Below are 26,866 nucleotides of genomic sequence, written 5' to 3' on the forward strand. Positions count from 1 at the left end.
TAAGCCATAATAGCATTCATTGATTATAGTGTATACATACATACAGACATCCCTGATTCTGCACGCAATCGTATTATGGATATTATGGATAATCTTTTTATCCATTTCCGTTTCTATCTTCTCCCAAAAATTCATAAGGAAATTAATCCTGGACATCCCATTAATCTTGGACGTGCATATTCTTGCCTAACAGAAATCGTAATCTGGATGTCATTTCTGGATGACCTATTGTTCAAACCTCACGTTCTTTTGTCTCTTCACACTTCCTACAAACACCTGAAAGGAGAAACACTACCTGCCAACTCTGCTTTTTTCAATGGATATTTAAAGTCTGCAGTCATCCCTAATGAAGATGGTTTGAGAGCTTTAAAACATTTTATTGATGCTGGACCCTCCTACAGATATTCTCTTCAGACTGACTGAACTGTTGAATCTGAATTGCTTCACTTATGACTCAAAGTACTACTCACAAATAAGAGTCAGTGGGCACTAAAATGGGGATATTATGTCAACCTGTTTGTTGGATTTGTTGAGAAACATTTTTGAGCAATACACTGGACTTGTACCCTTACCATTTCTGAGATACATTGATGACATTTTTGGTATTGCTACATGTACATTAGAAGAGCTCCAACTGTTCATGGCTTTGTTCTCCATCAGCTTTTGATTATACATGGAATACAGCACATCCCAGCATGAAGAGAACCTTTTTGGATGTTTCAGGATGTTTAAATACCACCATCCATTACAAACCTACAGACTCTCATTCCTACCTACAATACATTTCCTCCCATTCCAACACCTGCAAAAATTCAATTCCTCACTCGCAGCTACTCAGACTTAAGCGCATTTGTAGTGACAATGAAGACTGCCTCCAGAAAAGTACTGAAATGCATGAACATTTTCAAAACTAGTTTTCCTAAAGAAGACATAGATGCTGCATTTGCTCATGTTTTACCTGTTCACAAACACTGGTTGCAATAATGGTTTTAATAACAATTCTGTAATTGTTCATACTGACCGTCCACTGTCTGTGACACTAGCACGACGTCGGCCACCTGCAGTGAGAGCTCGTCTGGCTGCCGCGCAGTGTATGTACGGATCACCTCCACCTGCATGGAGTCTAACACACAAACACATTTTATCATCAATAAACCTATATTCAGGTATATCCAAGTAAACAAAGCAAACCTACACAACAACCAACAGTTGTTATAAATGAATACATCTACCACTGACACTTTAATTGTTAGGAAAACTGCACTACACCACATGACCAGCAGGGGATGCTGGTTCTCTGGGTGTAGTTTAAAGGTTGAGTAAGCTGACTCTCACTACCAGTCTAAGGTCATTGCCAGTAAATCAATTAACATGTGAGGGGGAATGTTTATGCTGACAGCAGCTAACAGAATGCTAACAGAATGGTAGCCCACTGTTCAACAGTCCACTTATAAATGTCTCTATAATTAAAGTCTTTTGTGCAGAGTTCAGACTTTAATTATAGAAAGTTCAGAAAGTAATGGCCCATTTCCACTAGGGCCTGCTTGGCGCGGTACGGTTCGATTCGCGACGGTTTGTGAGTGTTTCCATTAGTACCAGGTCCCAGTTTGCCGGTACCTTCGGGTACTTTTTTCGTACCTACTCGCTCGAGGTTCTAACCGTTCCGAAGCGGTACAGTTCTGTGACGTGGAGGAACAGCATGACACTGATTGGCCAGGGAGTGTCGTCACAGGTTGCGTCAGGAGAGCGACTCCTCCGCTATGGACTCCTCAGCCATTTTTAAAACCCAAGGAGCGAAGTCTGTTCCCTGGTCAAACGCCAAGGTACAAACCTTTCTGTTAATAATCAGCGATCAAAAAATCCAGGGCGAACTGGACGGGGCCACTAGAAATGTAAAGGTTTTTAGCGAGGTTTCCGCGCTAATGGCCACTCATGGCTACCAGCGGTCCGTTCAGCAGTGCCGGTCGGTCCAAGCTAAAAAAGCTTAAAAGCGATTACCGGGCGGTGAAGGACCATAACGGACGCAGCGGAGCAAACCGCAAAGACTGGAAATGGTTCCAGCAAATGGATGCCATATACGGTCACCGGCCAGCCAGTAACGGAAGAGAAAACGTGCTGGACACGACAATGTCGGTGCTGGAGGTCACGGAGAATGGTGAGTGTATTGTGATTTCACAGTTTTACTAGGCTCGTAAAAGATGTAATATGAACGTAATATGAACGCATCTATTGTAAACGCAGGAATTTAGAGCTGTGTTTGTAGTTAATGTTTCCACCACAGTCACTACTGTACAATAGCTAGCTCTTAGCCTTGCTAGTTGCTAGTTAGCTGTAGCCATAAACAAAGCATGAGCAGCGATGACGTGCTACACATTTTGTGCAGTTACGCTATATTGTTGTTGCTTTCACGGGAATGCTTGTGTTTAATATTTGTTATTTTTTACGTTCAAGATTCCCCTTCCACTGACGAGGCGAGCGGAGTTGGCGGAAAACGTTTCCTTCAACCGGGCTTTCCTCGGGGTGCTTGGCGAACTTGTGAACACCATGCGAGACAGATGCCAATAAAAGCACACAAAATGTTGCTTGTAGTACTATAAATATTTATTTCATATAAAGCTATACGTTATTTTTAGGTAATTTGCTTTTTGCACTTTTTTTTAACTATAACTATATTATTTACATATTTTGTACTTTAAATATCTATATTTCATAATAAAGTTGGATTTCATTTGATTGTATGACTGATGCTTTTTATGCAGGGTGTGTTCAGCCTGTTTGAGTAATACCAAATTATTATCAATAATTAGAGCAACCACATACAATAATGAAGATAAAGATAAATAAGATACAATAATGGTATGTGTTAAGGGGCATCGACTGGTGTTGTGGTCGCATACAAATGATGTCACGACACTACAACCCGCGCGCCAACAGCGACTCCACCCACATTGTGGTGGTCCACCATTGTAATGGAAACACAACGCGGCCGTACCGTTCCGTTGCGAATCGATCTGTATCGAACCGTACCGCGCCAAGCAGGCCCTAGTGGAAATGCGCCATAAAAGTCCTCACCAGGATTTTGCTCAGGCTTCCTGGATTGTGTTGATTCCACTAATTTTACCTGGATTGCACTAATTAGAAAATCTAGCAAGCTTGAGCAAAATCCTGGTGAGGACTTTTACTTTCTGAACCTGGATTATACACCTCTGCTTTTGTGAGTCTAAACCCTCACAAAACAAACTGAAGCACTAGATCACAGTGATGCTCACTTGTTCGGTCAGCGTTCCTCTTCTCAGTCTTACTCTGTCCCAGAGCACTAATCCAGCGAGCACGCTCATTACTGCCGAGGAAGAGACAAACATGATTAATGAAGTCCTCGTGTGTTACACATTGTTCTAATACTTTGGCCATTTCTTAACCCAGACATCAATGGTCCAAAACTGCAGTATTAGGTGTCAGGTGCATCTGCTCCTTCAACTGCTGGAAAGGAGCAGCCCCTCCCCCTGAACCCAGAGCCCCTCCCCCCTGAACCCAGAGCCCCTCCCCCTGACTGGGTCTATCCAGTCGAGCTATGAAGGGAAATGCTAGCTCGCGCCTTCCAGCCTGCTTTTGTCCACACTGCTTTTGTCTTTGTCCCACTGCAGAGAGAACATGCTGTTACCTTCTCTCTCTTTTGCGCAACACACACACACACACACACACACACACACACACACAATAAGAGACGCGTTATACCAGGACAATCCCTCTCTCCCACTCCGCTGCCCTAATGGCCAATCTGAAAACGGAGGAATGCTATTAGACCTAGATGTGGTGCTCGTGTTTCAAACGAACTCTTGAGGCATTGGGAACGAGATTCAATGTGGAGACTCATAGTGGCCAGTTCCCCACTCATAGTGGCCAGTTCCCCACTCATAGTGGCCAGTTCCCCACTCATAGTGGCCAGCGTTCCACTCTCTCATGAGCATATCAGTCATAAGTTCTGAACTAGAGAACCTCGTCCTGCTCAAGCAGACTGTGCTAAACACACTGTAGCTGGACAGAAGACAGGTGACAGGTGACAGGCAGGGCATGAGGCAAATTTTGGTTATTATTGACCGTTTCATTACTTTTATCTGCTTTGATGCTTTGAGTTTGACAGAAACAAGGCAGTCGGCCACAACACAGCAGACCAAAGAACATGAGCAGAGTGCAGAGCTCAGGCACGACCCTGACTGAGTCATCCAACTGGATACATGGAACCCACACGCTTGCGCACGCATACATACACACATGCACACGCACAAAGAAGGAGATAAACACACACGGACACCAGCCCAATCAGTGATGCATGACCAGGCACCATACTGGAACCACAGCACGACAGCACTGGACACATGCCATATCTGGAGGCCCCTGCTTCGGCCCCTGGAGGCCCCTACCCCATACTGGCCTGCCACACTCTGGGAACTGTGTGCCCCACAAAGCCCTTAGACGACTGCACCGGTTAGCGCACGTGATTCTGCTGTGACTCACCCATTAACTAATTCACCCTGTATGAGCTGTTCTTCATTTGGGGTGTTCGGGGTCACGGGGGTCGGGGGGGGGGGTGTGGAGCCTTGTGTGGTAGCACTCTGTACCAGCCGCTGCCGGGTGGCTGAAACCCCAGAGGCAGTGCCTCACCCGGGGGAGGTTCCCGCACCTCTGACCTGCGCTGCTGTGGCCTCATCCCTGCAGTACACCCCTGCACCCAAACCAGCCCCACCGAGCAGCTCCACACAAGAGCAGCCGACTGGATCAGGCGTCTCATACTGCTGTTATCACTAAAATGCTTTGTGGTCTAAGACAGCGCCACCCAGATCCCAGATCAGCCCACAGGACCAGTTTTGTGGAGAAACTTGGCAAGCAGCATCAGCAGATGCACGATGCAGTGTATTTCTGACCTATATGTTTCTGTTTACTGATCAATATGTTTATCTACCTATGTTTACTTGACAGCAAAAAGCAAAAGTAGAAAGATAAATTCTTTCGATTTAACAGTAACTTGTAGCATTATGATGGATTTAGACCTGAACCCCCCAACACACACACCCCTCCCCCTTCCCAGTTTGCCACAGGCTGTTTCTGCCCCCTTTTGCACAGTAGGTGCAAACGGCAAAACAAATCAGGCGCATTCCAGCTTGGCGTGGCACGACCAGCTGGCTGCAAGGCCTGCAGGCCTGTGAACACACACACACACACACATGTGTAGACAGAGAGACTTCCCACGGCTGGGACACACACTGGTGCAGCATAACACCACACATGTGCTAACACACAAACACATGCTTACAAGCACATGCACGCATACATACATACTCACGCGCGCACACACACACACACACATGCACTCGCACACACATTCAAACGCTTGCAAACATTTGCACGCATACACACACACCCACAAGCTCAAAGTCAGAGAGAGGGCGCAAGAAGAGACGTGACAAGATGAGACGAGATGAGATCTAAGCAGCAGCGGTGTTCATTTCAGCCAGTGGTTTTTCCTCCAGCTGTGTTCGAGTGTGTCTGGAACACACGCAGCTCTACGGGGCTGGAGCAGAGCACTCTCATCCCTGACCCTGCAGCTGCAGCACAGCGGCCCGTGCTGGGGGCCACAGGTCTTCTCTCCCACACACAAGCTCCAGCAAGACCCGGCTCCACTCTGGGGGCAGGCGGACCAGCAGAGTGACGGGGTCAGCACCTCCCTGCCAGCACTGAAACAGATCTACAGGCAGGGAAGCCCATCTGTATTCGCCTGTGTGTGTGTGTGTGTGTGTGTGTGTGTGTGTGTGTGTGTGTGTGTGTGTGTGTGTGTGTGTGTGTGTGTGTGTGTGTGTGTGTGTGTGTCCAAGAGAGAGACAGAAGATGAATCTGCGTATGGCCTACAGCATGAAGTGAAACCCTAATGGTTCTGATTAGACCAGTCCAATGAGCTATTATGAGGAAAGAACCTTCAGCCCAGTGTACATCTGCACACACCACGCACCAGTAACACAACCAGGAGAACACACCACGCACCAGTACATTACATATGTACATTTAAATCAATGGCATAACTGCGGGAATTAGGGGTGCTGGGGGTGCTGCAGCACCCCCTGTGGGCAGTACAAGTATAATTGTAAAGAAAAATGATAAGATATCAAAAAATAAAAATGAATAAAACAAATACCGGTAATTGATTTTTATTATTTTTTGCATTGACCATTAACTGCAGGATGTAGACATGACCGCAGAAGTGGGAACAAACAGTGACAGCGAAAATGGCACAGAAACAAATATTGGAGTACTTCTTAATGAACACAGGACAAAACAAAAACGTTCAGGCAGCAAACTCTCAGAAAGTGGACCTGCTGATTTAAGCTTAGCTCATTCTAGCTTGAATTTAAGAAGTGTTAGGCCCACTCCAGCAGAGCTAAACGGCCGGGAGCAAGAAGCTAGCACAACAAGGTCAGCTAACTTAGCCTTGGCTGAAAAGCCCCACCAGCCAGCTAATTTCAGTTTTCGAAGACTTTCATTAGCGCCAACCCTGAGAGAAAGGCTACGTTTGGGCTTTTATGAGACACCTGGGCGCAGCTGCAGAAAGAAGGTAGGACAGAGTGCAGAGTGCATTTCTCTGTTAAATAGCTGGTGTATATGTATCTTGTGTGCTGTATTTGCTGTCAAACTCAGAGTGTAGGGCTTGTATTTGCATATTTGCTGTGACGTTGTAAAGTGCAACACCCCCCCCCCCCCCCCTTCAGCACCCCCTAAGCAAAATACCTTCCCGTGGCTATGATCAATGGTTTAAACTGATGTCCACTCAGTCTATATTGTCTATCTTTTTGCATGCCTCTACCCAAGATGATTGGATACAGGCACCTGCAGGCACCTAGGGGATGGTCTGGCTTGCCGGTGGATGTGTTGATGCCAGGGTTGGATGTGCCGTTGCCACGGAGGGTCGTGCTGGTGCTGACTCCTGCCTGAGGCCCACCGCTTACACCGAGGGGACTGAAGCTGCTTGGCCGGGGAACAGGAGCCTTGACTGTTGCTGTAAAACTGTGGAACCACCCTGCGACCACGGACTTGTGCTAACGGGCCGCCCAATGGAGGATGGGTTCCCTTTTGAGTCTTGGTCCTCCCGAGGTTTCTTCCTAATCCCCACCATCATAGGGAGTTTTTCCTTGCAACTGTTGCCTTTGGCTTGCTCATTAGGGATCTGGACCCATTTGATTGTAAAGCTGCTTTGTGACAACGTGTGTTGTGAAAAGCGCTATATAAATAAATTAGATTTTGACTTTGACTTTGACCAGTAACACCACCAGGAGAACACACCACGCACCAGTAACACCACCAGGAGAACACACCGTAAGGAACGTTGTGTCAGTAAGTTGTGACTGCCGCTGCTGTCTATAATGGGCGGTGCTGAGAGCTGCCTGTGTCAATTAAAGCAGGCTCCAGTTACACCTTGACACAGAGAGAGGAATGGGCTCCATGGAAACAGGAGGCAGTGCAAGGGATTAGAACTGGAACAGACCTAACCAACAATAGGCCATTGCCTAGCAGCCCCTGTAACAATGCAACATCTCATCTTGGCTACAGGAAGCAGATGAGAATAAGCCATACTGGTGACATCACAACAGGCTGCTCACAGACCAGAAACTCAGGGGGTTTCCAAAAAGATGACATCTAGACACACACACACACACACACACACACAGACACACACACAGATCCTCTCCTGAACAGTGGGACATTTGTAGGGGGACTGATCCATTAACACCCTTCTGTGAACAGCCTTTGGCACCTCTCTCCCCAGACGTGCACTGGCCCGTCTCAGCAGGGACGCTTCCTCTGACCACCCACCCCCAGACTCAACTGGTACAGAAACCAAGAGATCGAACCTCCACGTGAAGCACAGCCACGTGACCCGAGAAGCACAGCCACGTGACCCGAGAAGCCAGCCGGAGTTATGAACTGGATCTCCGAGTGTGTGGGGATCTGGGCCAAACACACTGAGGGTTATCAGAGTGAGGAGTAAGAACTCAGGTTACAGGGCGGAACACCAAAGCAAACGACTCTGGAAGAAGGACAAGCTGGTCGTGTGTGTGTGTGTGTGTGTGTGTGCCCTCGGGTGACAAGGGACACAATGACAAAGTTTTTCTTCTTGAGCGGAAGAATCAGAGCTACATAGTCCGTCTGGTCTACATCCTGTGTCTGGTCTACACCTCTTGCAGTACCACACTAATGTCCCTACGGCCAGTTCAGTTTTTAAAGAGGTAATAAAAGGAAAATAAATAAATGGCACAGTGGGATAAAATGGGGACCAGTTGAGGTTACTTTCACGGTTTGAGGATTTCATCTTCATTTAGGGATAGTGTGCCTCCCAGAGGTGGGACCAAGTCAGTGTTTTGCAAGTCTCAAGTAAGTCCAAGTCTTTATCCTCAAGTCCCGAGTCAAGTCTCAAGCAAAGACAGTCAACTCAAGTCAAGTCTCGAGTCAAGACAAGCAACCGTCAAGTCAAGTCCCAAGTCTCAAATTTGGAATTTCAAGTCCTTTCGAGTCTTTTTTTTTTACAGGCACCAGCGCTTTACGAATGCTACGCTGATGCGTTTCTTTACTCGTTTTGTTGGTGTCCGCCAGCCAAAAGATGACAGATCACTTACATTTTATCTTCTCTTAATTACATAAATGTACTTAAACAAGAATGTTTTGTTACATCATTTTACACGAAAATAGCAAGCTTCATCGTAAGCAAGATGCTGTCATATGAATGGTTATTCTAAACATTTGGATAAAATGTTTAAATATAGACTAATAAAAGGTTAGGGTTATTTTTTCATTGTTTTCTGTTATTGTGGGGTCACGGTGTAGGCTACTATTGTTACCTGGAGATTCAGTGGGGTCACATATTCTGATGGCTGCCGTCAGAATTGGTGACCCCAGTTAAAAAGGCTCACCTGTACATTCCATTCATGATTTCTTTGTTGGCTGCAATGGTGAGGGGATGGTAAATCTTGTTTAAGTACATTTATGTAATTAAGAGACGATAAATGTAAATATAAACATCTGTCATTTTTTGGCTCGTGGACACCAACAAAACGAGTAAAGAAAGTGCATCAGCGTAGTTTACGTAGCATTCGTAAAGCGTTTGTGCCTCTGAACAGAAACTTTGAAATAGCGCCCCCTGTGGTCACAAAACTCGACGGTCACAGAATCTGGTGTAACGCCGGTCTGCGTCAGAAGGACGAAAATGAAATTAATGGGGCGCACTTTATAAATATTAATATGCGTTTTAAAATTTAGATTTAGGGTAAAAAAAAATCAAGTCTTTGCAAGTAAACAGGTTCAAGTCCAATTCAAGTCCCAAGTTATTGGTGTAAAAGTCCAAGTCAAGTCTAAGTCTCTGAATATTTTTTCAAGGCAAGTCAAAAGTCTTAATATTAATGACTCGAGTCTGACTCGAGTCCAAGTCATGTGACTCGAGTCCCCACCTCTGGTGCCTCCTGAAATCATCTCCTTACGAGGAGCTCTAACTGGGCAACTTCCTCCAGTCTGTTTACTCAGCAACAACATGAAACATCGCATCAGACTTCTTCTGTGATCTGAAATGCATTAACAATTATGCACGTTGTGCTCGTTTTCTCTAAAATGTATATAGAAAATTCCGTCCATCAGCATCTCCTCCAATACATCATCTCCAACCACATCACCTCCAATCACATCTACTCCATCACCTCCAACCACATCTACCCCAACCACATCACCTCCAACCATATCTCCTCTAATACATCTTCTATTAAAAAAGAATCACCTCCAACCACATCACCTTTGATACATCTAATTTTGCATTTCAAGAATTGTGTGTGATCCCTGAAAACAAGTCTGAAAACATAACAGTAATAAAACAAAAGTGTAGTATTAATGTGTACGACACAATGAACAGGGTATTATGAATACTGAACCAACTGTTGAGCTTAACAACTGTTAAACACACAGAGAAATACATTTAATGGTGTAGAAGGTACTTACAGTAGCTCCGCCCCAAGAATCATAGGAACTTTGTCTCCTGAGTGGTTGCTGCGGAATTTAAGGTGGAACAGGTGGCTGGCCCCTCCCTGCCGTGATGTCAGCAAGGTAGCAGTGGTACGGGTTGGAGAGAGGGTCAGATCCTCTGGCTGGCATGGCCCCACCCATATCTGGTCACTCAGTGCATAGTCTATCACTGTATAGCTCTCATCACTGAGTGATAAAGAAAGAGATACAAACATTTTATTTAAATGATGTGGGAATACAAGCATTAACATTCTATCATGAGTCCACCCACATGCCTACATTTCCCATGAACACCTGGGCCTCATTACATGCTCCCAACATGACGTATTTGCTGCTTCCTGAGGAGGGCGACTTCTTCCATGTGGAAATGATTGTGAGGACTAGGTGAGATGCGTCTCATGCAGTAGACATTAATCAGACACTTGAACCTCAACAATAACTGTGTATGTGTGTATTAATGCCTGTGTCTACATGTGAGAGAAAGCACATGTATTCACACACTTTTCTGTGTGTGTGTGTGTGTGTGTGTGTGTGTGTGTGTGTGTGTGTGTGTATGTCAGAGAGACATTTAAACAGATGCCCGAAAAAAGCAGAAAAAACCATGGGGACTGTCCCTCTGGCTGTATGCCTAAACCATGGAGCTGTAACGAACTTTCCAAGTGCCAACACACACACACACACACACACACACACACACACACACACACACACACACACTTCTGGGCAGTCCTCTGCACTGTTTAGTCTCAACACAGCTCATTAAAACACACACACTGCAAACGCACACCGTCTGTGTGAGCTAACACCGTTCTACAGCCATGCTTGGCATGCGCCCGGCACCGTGGAGGATCCAGAGGAGATGCAGCTCAGTCGGCAACCTCCATGGGTGGAGGCCAGGCGCCCGGCTCCATCCCCAGGTGGCAGCATAGAGTTAGTGTGGAGGAGTGGTTGGGGCTAGAGTAGAGTAGTGTGGAGGGGTGGGCGGGGTTAGAGTAGAGTAGTGTGGAGGGGTAGGTGGGGTTAGAGTAGAGTAGTGTGGAGGGGTGGGTGGGGTTAGAGTAGAGTAGTGTGAAGGGGTGGGTGGGGCTAGAGTAGAGTAGTGTGGAGGGGTGGGTGGGGCTAGAGTAGAGTACTATGGAGGGTTGGGCGGGGTTAGAGTAGTGTGGAGGGGTGGGTGGGGCTAGAGTAGAGTAGTGTGGAGGGGTGGGTGGGGTTAGAGTAGTGTGGAGGGGTGGGTGGGGCTAGAGTAGAGTAGTGTGGAGGGGTGGGTGGGGTTAGAGTAGAGTAGTGTGGAGGGGTGGGTGGGGTTAGAGTAGAGTAGTGTGGAGGGGTGGGTGGGGTTAGAGTAGTGTGGAGGGGTGGGTGGGGCTAGAGTAGAGTAGTGTGGAGGGGTGTGTGGGGTTAGAGTAGAGTAGTGTGGAGGGGTGGGTGGGGTTAGAGTAGAGTAGTGTGGAGGGGTGGGTGGGGTTAGAGTAGAGTAGTGTGATGTTTTGAACAGACTGGGAGAGATTATTTTTCTCTCCATGTGGGAGACAGAGTAGCGTGACATGACCGTTCATCTGGGCTTTTAAAGTCAGGGGTGCACACACCACATACCAGACACACACACACACACACTCACACACATACACATACTCACATACACAGTGTGCTGCTGTAATTTGCACTCTGATAAAATAGTTTATTTTCCTCCCAAATCCCCACAACGGCCCAGCCATGCGGTCCAGCACTCAGAGAAAATGAAAAGCACCTCATTTCTAGGAAGCCTCCGTTCTTCTAGCAACAAGTGTGTTCCCAAAAAGCAGGAGTTGGAAAAACAGAGAGAAAGCCAGAGAGAGAGAAAGAAAGAAAGAAAGAAAGAAAGAAAGAAAGAAAGAAAAGAAGAGAAATGGAGAGAGAGAGAGAGAGAGAGAGAGAGAGAGAGAGAGAGAGAGAGAGAGAGAGAGAGAGAGAGGGTGGTGATGTCTGGCTGACAGAATGCCAGTTCCCTGCATAACAACATTAGCTCCATAAGAAAGCAACCAAAGACTTCTCCATCTGATGAAGTCACGCCACTGTTTCTGGAACCTCTCAGGATGGCCCAAAGCAGGTGACAGGAACCAGGCAGGCCCTGCACCCTCACCTCACAGCATCGCAGCAAAGAGTCCAGCACTCAACGCAGGAAGGAAGACTTCCTAAAGACAGCATGAATATGGGTGACAAGCAGGAGGCGGAGCAACAAGTCCTGGGGCCCCGCCCATCTCAACACACCCTTTGGAGTCTTGTGATCACCTTGCTGCCCCCTGTTGTGTGGTGGTGGTGGTGTAAAACCTGTAGGGTATTCTACGAGAAGTGCCAGGAATACACACCCATGGAACATGCCAACACACACACACACACACACACATACACCCAAACGCACATACACACACACGCATATGTGCACACGCACGCACACACGCACAAAGCCATGAAACACTGTTGCTATCACTGCCATGTCACTAGAAAATGGTATGATAACAACCACAATAAACTTCTGTCACACTCACGCCTGCCAAGAGATCACGTGTGCTTAGAAAATAACTGCAGCAGCACCAGTTTGGAATTTCCTCCTGCTTCCTGAAGCATTGTAAACTTTCCCACACAAAGCGAGAGTGAGACAGGCTCTTCTGAGGAACCCCGCACCCAGCACTGGCCTCATGGCTCCCCGGGCCAAGCCAGCGTGTCAAGACAGGACTCAAGACAGGGTATGTGAGAAACGGAGCGTGGGGCGGGGTCAGAAGGCCATACCCAACCCACCCCCCAACCGTGACACGCTGCCACGTGACGTTTTTTTAATGCCAACCTCCTGTCCGTCACTCCAGGGTTTGCAACACAGGCCTCATGGGGTGGAGGCAGTAACAATGTCCTCCAGGTATAGAGGGAACATCCATACATCACACTGATCACAACGTTAATACAGCTGTTACTGTCCACCAAATTCCATAATGGTGAATCTATATCTGAAGAACTGGGTTTGTAGGCATTAGTATTGACTGGATATCCATGCACCAATGACCTAGAATTTGATCCAACCTGGCACTGATTCCTATGAATATCAAACATTCTTTCAGCTGATTCACAAAACCACAAAGGTGTGGGCTTATGACTGATTCACACAATTCCATGTAGACACACACACACACACACACACACACACACACACTGCTTTGTGACATCATGTGTTGTAAAAAGTGCTGGCACACTCACCTCTTCTTGCGTGTGACGATGAGGACATCGTTGAAGAGGAAGAGGTACACCTGCTGACGTGACGTGCGTTTGGAGAAGATCCCGTTCTCTTCCACGAAGGCCGTAAGCTCACCTCGTTTCACCATCCACCGCGAGGAGGACACCAGTGGGAAGGCCTGCTCCCCCGGACCCCCACCCAAACGCACACACACCGTCAAAACATGCAGCTACCCCGTTCACTCCCCCACACACACTCAGAATGAAGTGCTGACCCATAGTGCTTTCTGATTGGCTGGACAAAGTTTAAATGTGAAATGCCATGGAATGTGAAAACGTTTACAAATAATTTTTCACAATGACATCTGGTCTATTCAGGTAAACTGGCTAATGACCACACATACTGATTTGTGAAGTTCTGAATGAAATCTCAAAAACGACCTTTGTTGTGTGTGCTCGCACATGCACGTGCATGTGTGTGTCTAGATTGAATGTAAGGTATGAGAAATGTAATGAGATGGCTGGTGATGTAACAGCTGGACAACACAAAGCCCTGTAAATATTCACCACTCAAGACATCTGCTACCAACACATGTGCCAATAGAACTTTCCCACACTGCTCTCTCCCACACACACACGGGCAAGCACTGTAATAGTGTGTTGGCAGATTACGTAGTGCACCTGTAGGTCTCTGTGAGTGTGCAAAGTAGAAGTTAGAAACACACACACACACACACACACACACACACACACACACACACACACACACACACACACACACACACACACACACACACACACACACACACACACACACACACACACACACACACACACACACACACACACACACACACACCAACCATAAGATACAGGGACACATGTGAGGGTAAAACTGTGGGAAGGAATGTATAAGGAACACATGGTTCAGTAGTATGTATAAGGAACACATGGTTCAGTAGTATGTATAAGGAACACATGGTTCAGTAGTATGCATGTACATGTGTGCATACTTAAAAGCAATGTGCAAATAAACCTGAAACCACAATAAAAACTCCCATGTTAGAGTACAAGTCTAACAACTGCTCCCATGTAATGTAGTCACACCTTAATTAACCACTATGTGGTAGAACCTAGGGCAATGCTCCCAGATTGGGAACACATTCCTTCAAGTATAATGAAACACATCAGAACATAAAATGCCAACACTGATCTGAGATCAGCAGTTAGGATCTTATCCTGACACATATGACCCCAGTCCACACAGCACTGTTTAGCTAAAAGGCCTGCTTTCTCCCAGAGGGCTTAGCAACTTATCACCTTCATCAAACTCCAGAGCGATCTGTCGGCATAACGACAGCTGAGCTGCTGAATGGTGAAGTGCTGAATATTGTCAGCATGACGACAGCTAAATGTTGGTTTTTAAAACATTCTCTTCAATTGAGATCAAAGAGCCCTTGATTATGTCATGTTTTCATTCATCATACGAGCTCCAAACACGCTCTGGAAGAAGAGGACAACTGGGAACAGAATTATTTAGTCTGTGTGGGTGGTACAGTGTTAGTGGACTCTGGGTCTGTGTGGGTGGTGGTAGTGTTAGTGGACTCTGGGTCTGTGTGGGTGGTGGTAGTGTTAGTGGACTCTGGGTCTGTGTGGGTGGTGGTAGTGTTAGTGGACTCTGGGTCTGTGTGGGTGGTGGTAGTGTTAGTGGACTCTGGGTCTGTGTGGGTGGTGGTAGTGTTAGTGGACTCTGGGTCTGTGTGGGTGGTAGTGTTAGTGGACTCTGGGTCTGTGTGGGTGGTAGTGTTAGTGGACTCTGGGTCTGTGTGGGTCGTGGTAGTGTTAAGGGACTCTGGGTCTGTGTGGGTCGTGGTAGTGTTAAGGGACTCTGGGTCTGTGTGGGTCGTGGTAGTGTTAGTGGACTCTGGGTCTGTGTGGGTGGTAGTGTTAGTGGACTCTGGGTCTGTGTGGGTGGTAGTGTTAGTGGACTCTGGGTCTGTGTGAGTGGTAGTGTTAGTGGACTCTGGGTCTGTGTGGGTGGTAGTGTTAGTGTACTCTGGGTCTGTGTGGGTGGTAGTGTTAGTGCACTCTGGGTCTGTGTGGGTGGTAGTGTTAGTGGACTCTTGGTCTATGTGGGTGGTAGTGTTAGTGCACTCTTGGTCTATGTGGGTGGTAGTGTTAGTGCACTCTTGGTCTATGTGGGTGGTAGTGTTAGTGCACTCTTGGTCTATGTGGGTGGTAGTGTTAGTGCACTCTGGGTCCATGTGGGTGGTAGTGTTAGTGCACTCTGGGTCCGTGTGGGTGGTAGTGTTAGTGCACTCTTGGTCTGTGTGGGTGGTAGTGTTAGTGCACTCTTGGTCTGTGTGGGTGGTAGTGTTAGTGCACTCTGGGTCTGTGTGGGTGGTAGTGTTAGTGCACTCTGGGTCTGTGTGGGTGGTAGTGTTAGTGCACTCTGGGTCTGTGTGAGTGGTAGTGTTAGTGCACTCTGGGTCTGTGTGGGTGGTAGTGTTAGTGCACTCTGGGTCTGTGTGGGTGGTACAGTGTTAGTGCACTCTGGGTCTGTGTGAGTGGTACAGTGTTAGTGCACTCTGGGTCTGTGTGGGTGGTAGTGTTAGTGCACTCTTGGTCTGTGTGGGTGGTAGTGTTAGTGCACTCTGGGTCTGTGTGGGTGGTAGTGTTAGTGCACTCTGGGTCTGTGTGGGTGGTAGTGTTAGTGCACTCTTGGTCTCTGTGGGTGGTAGTGTTAGTGGACTCTGGGTCTGTGTGGGTGGTAGTGTTAGTGCACTCTTGGTCTATGTGGGTGGTAGTGTTAGTGCACTCTGGGTCTGTGTGGGTGGTAGTGTTAGTGCACTCTTGGTCTGTGTGGGTGGTAGTGTTAGTGCACTCTGGGTCTGTGTGGGTGGTAGTGTTAGTGCACTCTGGGTCTGTGTGAGTGGTAGTGTTAGTGCACTCTGGGTCTGTGTGGGTGGTAGTGTTAGTGCACTCTGGGTCTGTGTGGGTGGTACAGTGTTAGTGCACTCTGGGTCTGTGTGAGTGGTACAGTGTTAGTGCACTCTGGGTCTGTGTGGGTGGTAGTGTTAGTGCACTCTGGGTCTGTGTGGGTGGTAGTGTTAGTGCACTCTGGGTCTGTGTGGGTGGTAGTGTTAGTGCACTCTGGGTCTGTGTGGGTGGTAGTGTTAGTGCACTCTTGGTCTCTGTGGGTGGTAGTGTTAGTGGACTCTGGGTCTGTGTGGGTGGTAGTGTTAGTGCACTCTTGGTCTATGTGGGTGGTAGTGTTAGTGCACTCTTGGTCTATGTGGGTGGTAGTGTTAGCGCACTCTTGGTCTATGTGGGTGGTAGTGTTAGCGCACTCTTGGTCTATGTGGGTGGTAGTGTTAGCGCACTCTGGGTCTGTGTGGGTGGTAGTGTTAGTGCACTCTGGGTCTGTGTGGGTGGTAGTGTTAGTGCACTCTGGGTCTGTGTGGGTGGTAGTGTTAGTGCACTCTGGGTCTGTGTGGGTGGTAGTGTTAGTGCACTCTGGGTCTGTGTGGGTGGTAGTGTTAGTGCACTCTTGGTCTGTGTGGGTGGTAGTGTTAGTGCACTCTGGGTCCATGTGGGTGGTAGTGTTAGTGCACTCTGGGTCCATGTGGGTGGTAGTGTTAGCGCACTCTGGGTCTGTGTGGGTGGTAGTGTTAGTGCACTCTGGGTATTGGACTATCAATGCTGGACTCTCCCTCATCTGCAACTCCAACACTTACAGCAGATGCTGCAGGAATGTGCTGGAGGACCAGCCAGATGGCTGAACTATTCAAACATCTACCAGACAATGAAGCGCTCTCCAAAAATAGAGCATGGAAATGACACACCCACCCACACACGCACACACACAAACTCTCATACACACACACACGCACACTCACATACGTACAGACACACACACTCACATACATACAGACACACACATACACACTCATACACATGCTCTCTCTCTCTCTCTCTTTCTCTCTCTCTCTCACACACACACGTTCACACACACGCTCCCCTTCCTAAGTGTTAGAGGACTCTGGGTCTGGGTGGATGGTACCATGTTAGTGGACTCTGGGTCTGTGTGAGTGGTAGTGTTAGTGGTAGTGCACACACACACACACACACACACACACACACACACACACACACGCACACACACACGCACACACACACGCACACACACACGCACACACACACGCACACACACACGCACACACACACATACACTCCCCTTCCTCATCAGCCTCTCAGTGATGTGTGGAGGTGTTTTGGTGTGTGACACTGTGCTGGTCTTTCTGTGCTGCCCCACAGCCTCCCCTCCCTCCTGTGTGAACGCTGTCATTCAAATGGTCAGCGTCACCTGGGACTCTCAGTCTGACCAGGACCTTCACACAATAACTCGCCATTGGTTAATGAGCTCACTGTAACCTTCTCTGTTATCTGTGTTGCCAAGGACAATATTGCAATAACAAATCAAATAACGACGCATCACTGACACAAGCAAATTACACTGTAGGTTTGTTGTTGGGCAACTGTCTAAGGGGGAGTACAGGTCATATGTCAGCTGTCTGTGGGGGTGGTACAGGTCATAGGTCGTCAAGTCAGGGGGTACAGGTCATAGGTGAGCTGTCTGTGGGGGTGGTACAGGTCATAGGTTGTCAAGTCAGGGGGTACAGGTCATAGATCAGCTGTTTGTAGGGGGATACAGGTCATAGGTCATCTGTTGAGAGTACAGGTCAAAGGTCAGCTGTCTATGTGGGTACAGGTCATAGGTCATCTGTCAGGGGGGTGGGGGGCACAGATCATAGGTCAGCTGTCTGGGGGGAGGGGGCACAAGTCCTCCATCTGCTTACCTTAATCTTAAAATCCAGCTGAGAGTTGATGGTGTACATCATCTCTGTCCTCTCCATCGTACGAGCACCTTCGTTACACTTCCTTACGAGCTGTGAACACACACACACACACACACACACACACACACACACACACACACACACACACACACACACACGTCATATCTTCTGATGTGTGTGAGTGATAAGGTAAGTGCGTCTGAGACTAACGGGCTGGCCGATCTCACCTTGCTCACTACGTGTAGAGCTTTTCTGCAGTGCTCGTACTGGTCAGAGTCCTTGGGCGTCTTCTGACAGATAGTCTGCAAGAATAAGAATATGTCTACAGCTCAGATGTCTCACTACTGGTCAAACCATAAACAGAACCACAAACAGAACTCTGAACTGCTCAAACCACAAACAGAACTCTTCTGAAATAGTTTCAAGGAGTTTGTTGCGTTTGAAGATTCCAGAACATATCTCACACTGGTCCATAGACTCTTATGCCTCAGAGAAGCTTCCTGTCCTGGAGCGGATGACCCAAATAAAGAGGGAAAAACCCCAAACCCGACTTTCTCAGGCTCCTGCAGCAAGCGTGCGTGAGTCGACTTTACACCGCCTCCAACTGTCCTGACCTCAAAAAACCAAGACAAAGCTCAGGGGACACAATGAAAGCACAAAAGAGGGAAAGAGAGAGAGAGAGAGAGAGAGAGAGAGAGAGAGAGAGAGAGAGAGAGAGAGAGAGAGAGAGGGAGAGAGAGAGAAGTATTGAGATATAGGATGTGACAGGATAGGATGCGAATTAGCTCCCTAATGCATCACAACCACCCGTGCCTGTGTTCAACTAGGATTTATTTTTCATAGAAAGAGGGAGAGGGGAGTAGAAGAGAGGAGAGGGGAGTAGAAGAGAGGAGAGAAGAGTAGAAGAGAGGAGAGGAGAGGGGAGTAGAAGAGAGGAGAGTAGAGGGGAGTAGAAGGGAGGAGAGGAGAGTAGAAGAGAGGAGAGGAGAGGGGAGTAGAAGAGAGGAGAGGAGAGGGGAGTAGAAGGGAGGAGAGGAGAGTAGAAGAGAGGAGAGGAGAGGGGAGTAGAAGAGAGGAGAGGAGAGTAGAAGAGAGGAGAGGAGAGGGGAGTAGAAGAGAGGAGAGTAGAGGGGAGTAGAAGAGAGGAGAGGAGAGTAGAAGAGAGGAGAGGAGAGGGGAGTAGAAGAAAGGAGAGGAGAGTAGAAGAGAGGAGAGGAGATGGGAGTAGAAGGGAGGAGAGGAGAGGGGAGTAGAAGGGAGGAGAGGAGAGGGGAGTAGAAGAGAGGAGAGGAGAGGAGAGTAGAAGGGAGGAGAGGAGAGGGGAGTAGAAGAGGAGAGGAGAGGAGAGTAGAAGAGAGGAGAGGAGAGGGGAGTAGAAGGGAGGAGAGGAGAGGGGAGTAGAAGAGAGGAGAGGAGAGGGGAGTAGAAGAGAGGAGAGGAGAGGGGAGTAGAAGGGAGGAGAGGAGAGGGGAGTAGAAGAGAGGAGAGGAGAGGGGAGTAGAAGAGAGGAGAGGAGAGGGGAGTAGAAGAGAGGAGAGGAGAGGGGAGTAGAAGGGAGGAGAGGAGAGGGGAGTAGAAGAGAGGAGAGGAGAGGGGAGTAGAAGGGAGGAGAGGAGAGGGGAGTAGAAGGGAGGAGAGGAGAGGGGAGTAGAAGGGAGGAGAGGAAGAAAAAATGCAAAGGTGAATAAGAACAGCAGAACTATGATGGAGGATTTCTAGAGGATGGTGGCTTAACTGGTGCTTTTCTCTGTGCTCAACTATGAAGGCTTAAAGAAAAACAGATTAAAGTACTAACCAAGCACATATATAAACACTAACCAAACACATATACAAATACCAACCAATCACACAAACACTAACCATACACATATATACAAACACTAACCAAACACATATACAAATACCAACCAATCACACAAACACTAACCATACACATATATACAAACACTAACCAAGCACATATACAAACACTAACCATACACATATACAAACACTAACCATACACATATATACAGACACTAACCATACACATATATACAAACACTAACCAAGCACATATACAAACACTAACCAAGCACATATACAAACATTAGCCCAGCACACATACAAACATTAACTGAGAAACACGCACACCCAAGCTGGACAGCCCGACACCAACTCCCAGGCGCTTTAAGGTCCATTGAGGCCCAGAGGAGGGGCAGTGTGTACATGCTGAAGGGCAGAGAAGGAGACACAGGGAGGGAACTTGCTAGCCAGCGGAGTTTGTCTCCATTGCATAAGAACATGTGCTCCAGGTCACAGCTGATGTATTAGGAGTCGCAGAGTCAGCAGTCTACAAGAAGTGTGTGTGTGTGTGTGTGTGTGTGTGTGTGTGTGTGTGTGTGTGTGTGTGTGTGTGTGCGCACGCATAACCCTAACAGAGCAGGACTACAGCGAGGCAGCTTGGGGGATTGTGGGTAGACAGAGCAGCCACTCACGTCCACGAGCAGAGGAAGGCGGGTCACCCTCTGCATGGGCAGGATGAGGAAGGAGCTCATGGGAAGGTTCCGGCAGTCTGGGTGGGCCTCGATCCGGGTCAGCACCTCCTTGAAGGATGCGTTCTTACTTCTGTGGGGTGAGATAGACATAAGGTACAGATCGGGACACACAGAGCGATGCAGCAAGAAAAGAGACAGAAAAGACAGACAGACAGAACATCTTCAGTACAGGACAATGAGACTCACTGAATTAATTGCAGTGTGTATAGTAAGAGAGTGTGTATAGTAAGAGTAAGAGTGTGTATAGTAAGAGTAAGAGTGTGTATAATAAGAGAGTGTGTATAGTAAGAGTAAGAGAGTGTATAGTAAGAGTAAGAGTGTGTATAATGAGTGTGTATAGTAAGAGTAAGAGTGTGAATAATAAGAGAGTGTGTATAGTAAGAGTAAGAGAGTGTATAGTAAGAGAGTGTGTATAGTAAGAGTAAGAGAGTGTATAGTAAGAGAGTGTGTATAATGAGTGTGTATAGTAAGAGAGTGTGTATAATGAGTGTGTATAGTAAGAGAGTGTGTATAATGAGTGTGTATAGTAAGAGTAAGAGTGTGTATAGTAAGAGAGTGTGTATAGTAAGAGTAAGAGTGTGTATAGTAAGAGAGTGTGTATAATAAGAGAGTGTGTATAGTAAGAGTAAGAGTGTGTATAGTAAGAGAGTGTGTATAATGAGTGTGTATAGTAAGAGTAAGAATGTGTATAGTAAGAGTGTGTATAGTAAGAGAGTGTATATAATGAGTGTGTATAGTAAGAGTAAGAATGTGTATAGTAAGAGTGTGTATAGTAAGAGAGTGTGTATAATAAGAGAGTGTGTATAGTAAGAGTAAGAGCATGTATAATAAGAGAGTGTGTATAGTAAGCGTAAGAGAGTGTATAGTAAGAGAGTGTGTATAATGAGTGTGTATAGTAAGAGTAAGAATGTGTATAGTAAGAGTGTGTATAGTAAGAGAGTGTGTATAATAAGAGAGTGTGTATAGTAAGAGTAAGAGTGTGTATAATAAGAGAGTGTGTATAGTAAGAGTAAGAGAGTGTATAGTAAGAGAGTGTGTATAATGAGTGTGTATAGTAAGAGTAAGAATGTGTATAGTAAGAGTGTGTATAGTAAGAGAGTGTGTAGTAAGAGTAAGAGTGTGTATAGTAAGAGAGTGTGTGGGCAGAACTCCAGCAGGGCCTGGCACGGCCTTTCTGCTTCATTTTTATGGCCTGTATATCATTAACAGGAGGAACAGGGCAGAGGTCTCCACACAAACAGCCAGGCTGGCACAACCCAAAGGTCAAAGGTCACAGATCACAGCTGACTCGTAGGCCAGCATCTGTATGTCATTCTAAGAAGGTGATAAGAGTATGTGTGTTATGGTTAGGGTTAGGGGTAAGGGGTTAGTGTTTATAGCTGGTAGCTGGTAGTTTACCCAGAAATGATGTTGTTAACAGTCCTACTGCCATCACGGCCTCTGTGTGGAGCCACTGATTCCTTAATACCAGTCTCACTTATTCTGTTAATACCAGTCTCACTTATACCAGTCTCACTTATTCTGTAAATACCAGTCTCACTCATTCTGTTTATACCAGTCTCACTTATTCTGTTTATACCAGTCTCACTCATTCTGTTAATACCAGTCTCACTCATTCTGTTTATACCAGTCTCACTCATTCTGTTTATACCAGTCTCACTCATTCTGTTTATACCAGTCTCACTCATTCTGTTTATACCAGTCTCACTCATACCAGTCTCACTCATTCTGTTTATACCAGTCTCACTTATTCTGTTTATACCAGTCTCACTCATTCTGTTAATACCAGTCTCACTTATACCAGTCTCACTTATTCTGTTAATACCAGTCTCACTCATTCTGTTTATACCAGTCTCACTCATTCTGTTTATACCAATCTCACTTATTCTGTTAATACCAATCTCATTTATTCTGTTAATACCAGTCTCACTTATTCTGTTAATACCAGTCTCACTCATTCTGTTTATACCAGTCTCACTCATTCTGTTTATACCAGTCTCACTTATACCAGTCTCACTTATTCTGTTAATACCAGTCTCACTCATTCTGTTTATACCAGTCTCACTCATACCAGTCTCACTCATTCTGTTTATACCAGTCTCACTTATTCTGTTTATACCAGTCTCACTCATTCTGTTCATACCAGTCTCACTTATACCAGTCTCACTTATTCTGTTAATACCAGTCTCACTCATTCTGTTTATACCAGTCTCACTTATACCAGTCTCACTTATTCTGTTAATACCAGTCTCACTCATTCTGTTTATACCAATCTCACTTATTCTGTTAATACCAGTCTCACTCATTCTGTTTATACCAGTCTCACTTATACCAGTCTCACTCATTCTGTTTATACCAGTCTCACTCATTCTGTTTATACCAGTCTCACTTATAACAGTCTCACTTATTCTGTTTATACCAGTCTCACTCATTCTGTTTATACCAGTCTCACTTATTCTGTTTATACCAGTCTCACTCATTCTGTTTATACCAGTCTCACTTATTCTGTTAATACCAGTCTCACTCATTCTGTTTATACCAATCTCACTTATTCTGTTTATACCAGTCTCACTCATTCTGTTTATACCAGTCTCACTTATACCAGTCTCACTTATTCTGTTAATACCAGTCTCACTCATTCTGTTTATACCAGTCTCACTTATACCAGTCTCACTCATTCTGTTTATACCAGTCTCACTCATTCTGTTTATACCAGTCTCACTCATTCTGTTTATACTAGTCTCACTCATACCAGTCTCACTTATTCTGTTAATACCAGTCTCACTCATTCTGTTTATACCAGTCTCACTTATACCAGTCTCACTCATTCTGTTTATACCAGTCTCACTCATTCTGTTTATACCAGTCTCACTTATTCTGTTTATACCAGTCTCACTCATTCTGTTAATACCAGTCTCACCTATACCAGTCTCACTTATTCTGTTAATACCAGTCTCACTCATTCTGTTTATACCAGTCTCACTTATACCAGTCTCACTTATTCTGTTAATACCAGTCTCACTCATTCTGTTTATACCAATCTCACTTATTCTGTTAATACCAGTCTCACTTATTCTGTTAATACCAGTCTCACTCATTCTGTTAATACCAGTCTCACTCATTCTGTTTATACCAGTCTCACTTATTCTGTTAATACGTTTCATTTATTCTGTTAAAACCAGTCTCACTTATTCTGTTAATCCACACCTCATTTATTCTATAAATACCAGTTTCACTTATTCTGTTAAAACCAGTCTCACTTATTCTGTTAATACCAGTTTCACTGATGCTGTTAATACCACTCTCACTTATACCAGTCTCACTTATTGTGTTAATACCAGTTTCACGTATTGTTATTTTGTTAATACCAGTCTCCCTTATTCTGTTAATACCATTCTCACTTATTCTGTTAATAGAAACATATGGAAGTCTGAAAAATGCAGTTTACTTAGGATCCGCCCCAACATACCCCAACACCCCCCCCCCACCGTGTGTGTGTGTGTGTGTGTGTGTGTGTGTGTGTGTGTGCATGTGTATGTTTGTGTGCATGTGTATGTTTGTGTGTGGGTGTGTTGTTCTGCAATTACAATAATCTCTGGAGCGTTCTCTGTTGGTACACTTCGTTAGAACAGTAGGTCACGTAGGGTTCAAAGTTCGACTCGGCATGGCTGACCACGATGTCACTGATGTCATCGATGACGACACTCTGCTGGTGCCTGTCTTCTAGTTCTTTGAAAAATCTAGAGACATTCATGAAATAAAGAGAGGAAGAGGAGATGAGAAAAGACAAGAGGAGACTCTCTCTTGTACACACACACACACACACACACACACACACACACATAAAGGCAGGAAACTGTGCTAACACCTTCCATTGGCAATAGTCACATCACAGAACAGGATGTCCCAGAGGCCTAAAGCCTCACAATAGCAGACTACACAACCACACCCTGCTTCCCTCATGAGATCACACACACACACACACACACACACACACGCGCACACACACACACACACACACACACACACGCATATGCATACAGACACGCATGTGCATGCACGCACATGCAAACACACACACACACATGCTCACACACACAGAGCGAGGTCCTTCCTGAGCGGACACACAGATGTTTGGGTTGATGACCTTTGTGGATTATTCCAATACCACACTCCCCACTTCAGAACCGGAACACACCCCCCCCCCCCCCCCAACCCCCCTGCTGCTATTTCTGGAACAGAGGTCAGAGGTACGTAGCGGGATGTCATCACAGAGGTCACAACCTCACACCTTCCTCAAAGGTGTTCCAGAACCTCCACCGTTAGCTGAAGGACGTGGGTTTACTGTAAGACACATAACTGGAACTGTCACCTACAGGATGTTCAAACCTTCCAGTTATTTGGCAACCCAGTTACTGTTGAATCTATAACAAGTGGTGCATTTAAGTATTTGACTGGTCAACACTGACATTACTAGCCCTTAACAAACTGTGGACAGTCAGGGGCTCCAAGTTTTACATTGTAGAGTGTGTATGTGCGCGCAGTGTGTCTCATGTCAACAAGATGTTGCTAAGTGTGCACACACACACACACACACACACACACACTCACACACACACACACACACACACACACACACACACACACACACACACACACTCTGCCTGCTTCAAAAGAAAGCCTGACTCAGCAGGTGGGTGCACACACACACACACACACACACACACACACACACACACACACACAGCAACTTTTGGCACCTTAAAGCAAAGTTAAACAGTGTTCTTAAATTAGTTCCCAGTCATGAAGAGGACAGTAAAATGGACTCTGTGTGTGTGCACATGTAAATGATGTACACATGTCTGAGTCAAATACTTCACGTCTGTTGCGAGTCAGTTTGACTAGTACAAACTTGAATGAAAATCATATTTAAAACAATGCTGTTCACCACATTCCAACTTCAGATATCATTGAGCAATTACAGTATGCGTGCTTCATAACCGCACTTAATCATGACCTTTCACCCCAATCAAGAACCTACACATGCTCTGTGTGGCCATGTAGGAGTTCACACCCAGACACACCTGTTCTCAGGTACACCCTGTCACCTGTTCCCAAGCAGGCCCCGCCACACCCTGACACAGAGCCTAAATGATTTAAAGAGTGACAGGGCTGGTGCTTCAGTCGTCTGCTACTGACACATTCACGCTGTACACTTCCCCCTGGGATTCAGATCGAAATCTCTCCTCACCACCAGCACATGCTGACCTCTCCTTGCCCCAACAACCACAAACAGAAGCAGCATTCTGCACTGATCTTCAGCCAAATTACTTAAATGAAGAGAGAGGACCTCTATTACCCACAAGCTCCAGTCCTGAGAAAGGTCTCACACCGGTTATCTACCGTCTCCACACCTTGATTGACACCGGCCCTATAAACGTACTTCATGGGATTTGCCCCTCGCTAGGAGATGTAGTCAAACCACTCCAATGCTTCAAAAGCACCGCAGACAAAACAAATGCTACATTATGAGCTAGCAGTGTTCAGACCTGCACGCTGAGAGTCTGGCTCCAAACACGCCCTGTTAGTACCATACTCTTCACCTCCTCACGGAGAACCTCATTAAGGTTCTAGTCGTGCAACATTCTGGCAGAAAATGAGTCTGGCTGAGACTGATGGAGTCCCCCCCCCCCCCCGCCCACACACACACACACACACACAAACACATGCACACGCACACACACACGCACGCACATGCACACATACACACATATGACAAATACACAAACCAGACATCTCTCGTCTGACATCAACGCTGTTTTTGAGCGTGTTTTTCCCCAATCAGGGTTGTGCCCATTATTGTTCTTTGAAACGCTGCATTAATCCTCATTCTCATGCGTAATGTCAGGTCTGGCCCTGTGGATGCTCAGCTGCAGTACAGCTGTTATCACCGAAGCTGCTCCTGAATCCAGCAGACGCCCAGAATCCTCTTGGTCCCTATGGCCAGCGGCGAGACCTTTTGAACGGATTTCTCTCCAATGGATAATGAGAAGCAGCCGGGTTTTGGTTGGGGGTCGTGGAATGTTCCTGCTTTCTGGTGTCACATGACATCCAGCACTGCACCATCACTTCCCACCAGACTGAAGCCAGCCATGACGCCATTCCAGAACACGGTCCCAGTCCTGGGTTCTTCCCCTGGGGCCAATCGATCAATCT

At 46.5% G+C, this 26,866-nt stretch overlaps 1 protein-coding gene across 1 annotated transcript in view; it reads right to left on the bottom strand.

The window, feature by feature from the left end:
• Window positions 1-26,866, bottom strand: part of LOC143501456 (rho guanine nucleotide exchange factor 26-like) — a 41,778-nt gene that overhangs the window by 2,190 nt on the left and 12,722 nt on the right. Inside the window, exons 7-14 of the mRNA XM_076995007.1 lie at window positions 24,238-24,390; window positions 20,591-20,720; window positions 18,341-18,415; window positions 18,114-18,203; window positions 13,279-13,433; window positions 10,027-10,236; window positions 3,270-3,340; window positions 1,022-1,123 (exon numbers count right to left, since the gene is read on the bottom strand). Of these exons, the coding sequence (XP_076851122.1) occupies window positions 1,022-1,123; window positions 3,270-3,340; window positions 10,027-10,236; window positions 13,279-13,433; window positions 18,114-18,203; window positions 18,341-18,415; window positions 20,591-20,720; window positions 24,238-24,390 (986 nt within the window). The remainder of the gene's footprint in view (window positions 1-1,021; window positions 1,124-3,269; window positions 3,341-10,026; window positions 10,237-13,278; window positions 13,434-18,113; window positions 18,204-18,340; window positions 18,416-20,590; window positions 20,721-24,237; window positions 24,391-26,866) is intronic.

This window comes from Brachyhypopomus gauderio, chromosome 2 (assembly GCF_052324685.1).
Source record: "Brachyhypopomus gauderio isolate BG-103 chromosome 2, BGAUD_0.2, whole genome shotgun sequence".
Classification (NCBI taxonomy): Eukaryota; Metazoa; Chordata; class Actinopteri; order Gymnotiformes; family Hypopomidae; genus Brachyhypopomus; species Brachyhypopomus gauderio.